Raw genomic sequence first — 1,518 nt, forward strand, 5'->3', positions numbered from 1 at the left:
AGGGCAGAACAGGTGACCCAGGTCCTCGAGGGCTGCCAGGGCTGCCTGTAAGTGCAGAGCTGCCCCTTGCTGGGGTGGGGCGATGCTCCACGGGGTGCAGATCGCTGCCCACTCAGGGGCATTTTCATCCCTGGGGTGGTTGTGGGGCAGGGAACACCCCACACCCTGTATGTGGGTGGTGACAAGTGGGGTGTGGGGGCAGCAACCTGCAGGGATGGGGTCTGGAGCAGGTGGCACCTTTTGGACCCGGAGGTGACCCAACTGCATCAGCCACGGGGCTTCCCCTGGCTTTGCTCTCCCTGAGCTGTGTTTTGGGGGGCCTAAGGGGCTTTTTGGCCCTGCAGGGTGTTCCTGGCACAAGAGGGCTGGATGGCATTCCCGGGAAGCCTGGCTTGGCTGGAGAAAGAGGCGCTCCTGGAGCAGCTGGTGCTGCTGGCCCAGCTGGGTACCCGGTGAGTGCCACTGATCCTCTCAGGAGCACAGGGATAAAGGATTTTGCTGCTGCAGCACCTTTGGGGAGCTCCCTGAAGCGCCTGCAGGAAGGGAAGGAAAAGGGAAACTGGAGCATGGATCCTCTTCCTGTGGGGATGTGTGGTGTGCCAGGACATCCCAGACCCTGCCGGGGAGCTGCAAAGGCTCCTGAGCTGGGGCCAAGGCTCTCTGCTTGATGTGGGGTGTTTGTTCTCAGGGCCGGGAAGGTCCAAATGGACGTGAGGGGCCTGCGGGGATGAGAGGAGAGAAGGTGAGGACAGAGGAGGGGGTTTGGTTCCTCTGGGAGCCCCAGGGCTGTGGGGGCCAGCACTGCTCCCAGTTTGGCCCCATCCCAGTGGGATGCAGAGACACAGAACCACCACAGTGCTTGTCCTGATTTTGTGTCCTCTGCAGGGTGACATTGGAGATCCTGGGGGAGCCGGAGTCCGAGGGCTGGATGGGGAGCAGGTACAACAGCAGGAACCGTGTCCCCACCCTGATGGGGCTTCTCCAGCCTCCACCTCCCCAATCCCCCATTCCAGAGGTGGAAAAGGATGGGAGGAGGCTGCTGATCCTCAAAAAAGCCAGAAGGTTCAAGCTGGGTCAGCGAGCTGTGCTAGGGCTAGGCTTTTCTTTCCTCCCCAGGGAGCACCAGGAGCGCCGGGAGCAGAGGGTCAGCTGGGGCCCAAGGGGGAGCAGGTGGGTGCTGGGGGTGATGTTTGGGGTGGTGCTGGGCTCACCCTGCTCCTGCAGGGTCACACAGGCACCTGAATCCACGGGAAGTGTTGGAAACCCTCCCCCAGCATCCTCATGCCTGGGGATTGATGTGGCTGGGCATGGCAGGGGGGTCCCCTAAAAAAAAAAGGGTTTTTCCCAGTATGGGAAATGATGGAAAGCAAAGCCAGGCTCAGCTGGAAAAGGCAGCCAAGAGTCATCCTGGTGATCTTCATCCTACCCAGGGAGAGGCAGGAAGCCGAGGAGCTCCGGGCATCAGAGGGAGCCCTGGGGAGCCAGGGGACGAGGGGACAGAGGGGCCAGGGGGAGGGC

The 1,518-nt window shown here is 62.0% G+C and overlaps 1 protein-coding gene across 1 annotated transcript in view; it reads left to right on the forward strand.

Moving 5' to 3' along the window:
- LOC103619785 (collagen alpha-1(I) chain-like) overlaps positions 1-1,518 on the forward strand; it is a 59,687-nt gene that overhangs the window by 48,256 nt on the left and 9,913 nt on the right. The window contains exons 39-44 of the mRNA XM_017740338.1: positions 3-47; positions 345-452; positions 689-742; positions 886-939; positions 1,117-1,170; positions 1,431-1,518. Of these exons, the coding sequence (XP_017595827.1) occupies positions 3-47; positions 345-452; positions 689-742; positions 886-939; positions 1,117-1,170; positions 1,431-1,518 (403 nt within the window). The remainder of the gene's footprint in view (positions 1-2; positions 48-344; positions 453-688; positions 743-885; positions 940-1,116; positions 1,171-1,430) is intronic.

Source organism: Corvus brachyrhynchos, unplaced genomic scaffold (genome assembly GCF_000691975.1).
Source record: "Corvus brachyrhynchos isolate BGI_N302 unplaced genomic scaffold, ASM69197v1 scaffold305, whole genome shotgun sequence".
Taxonomy (NCBI): Eukaryota; Metazoa; Chordata; class Aves; order Passeriformes; family Corvidae; genus Corvus; species Corvus brachyrhynchos.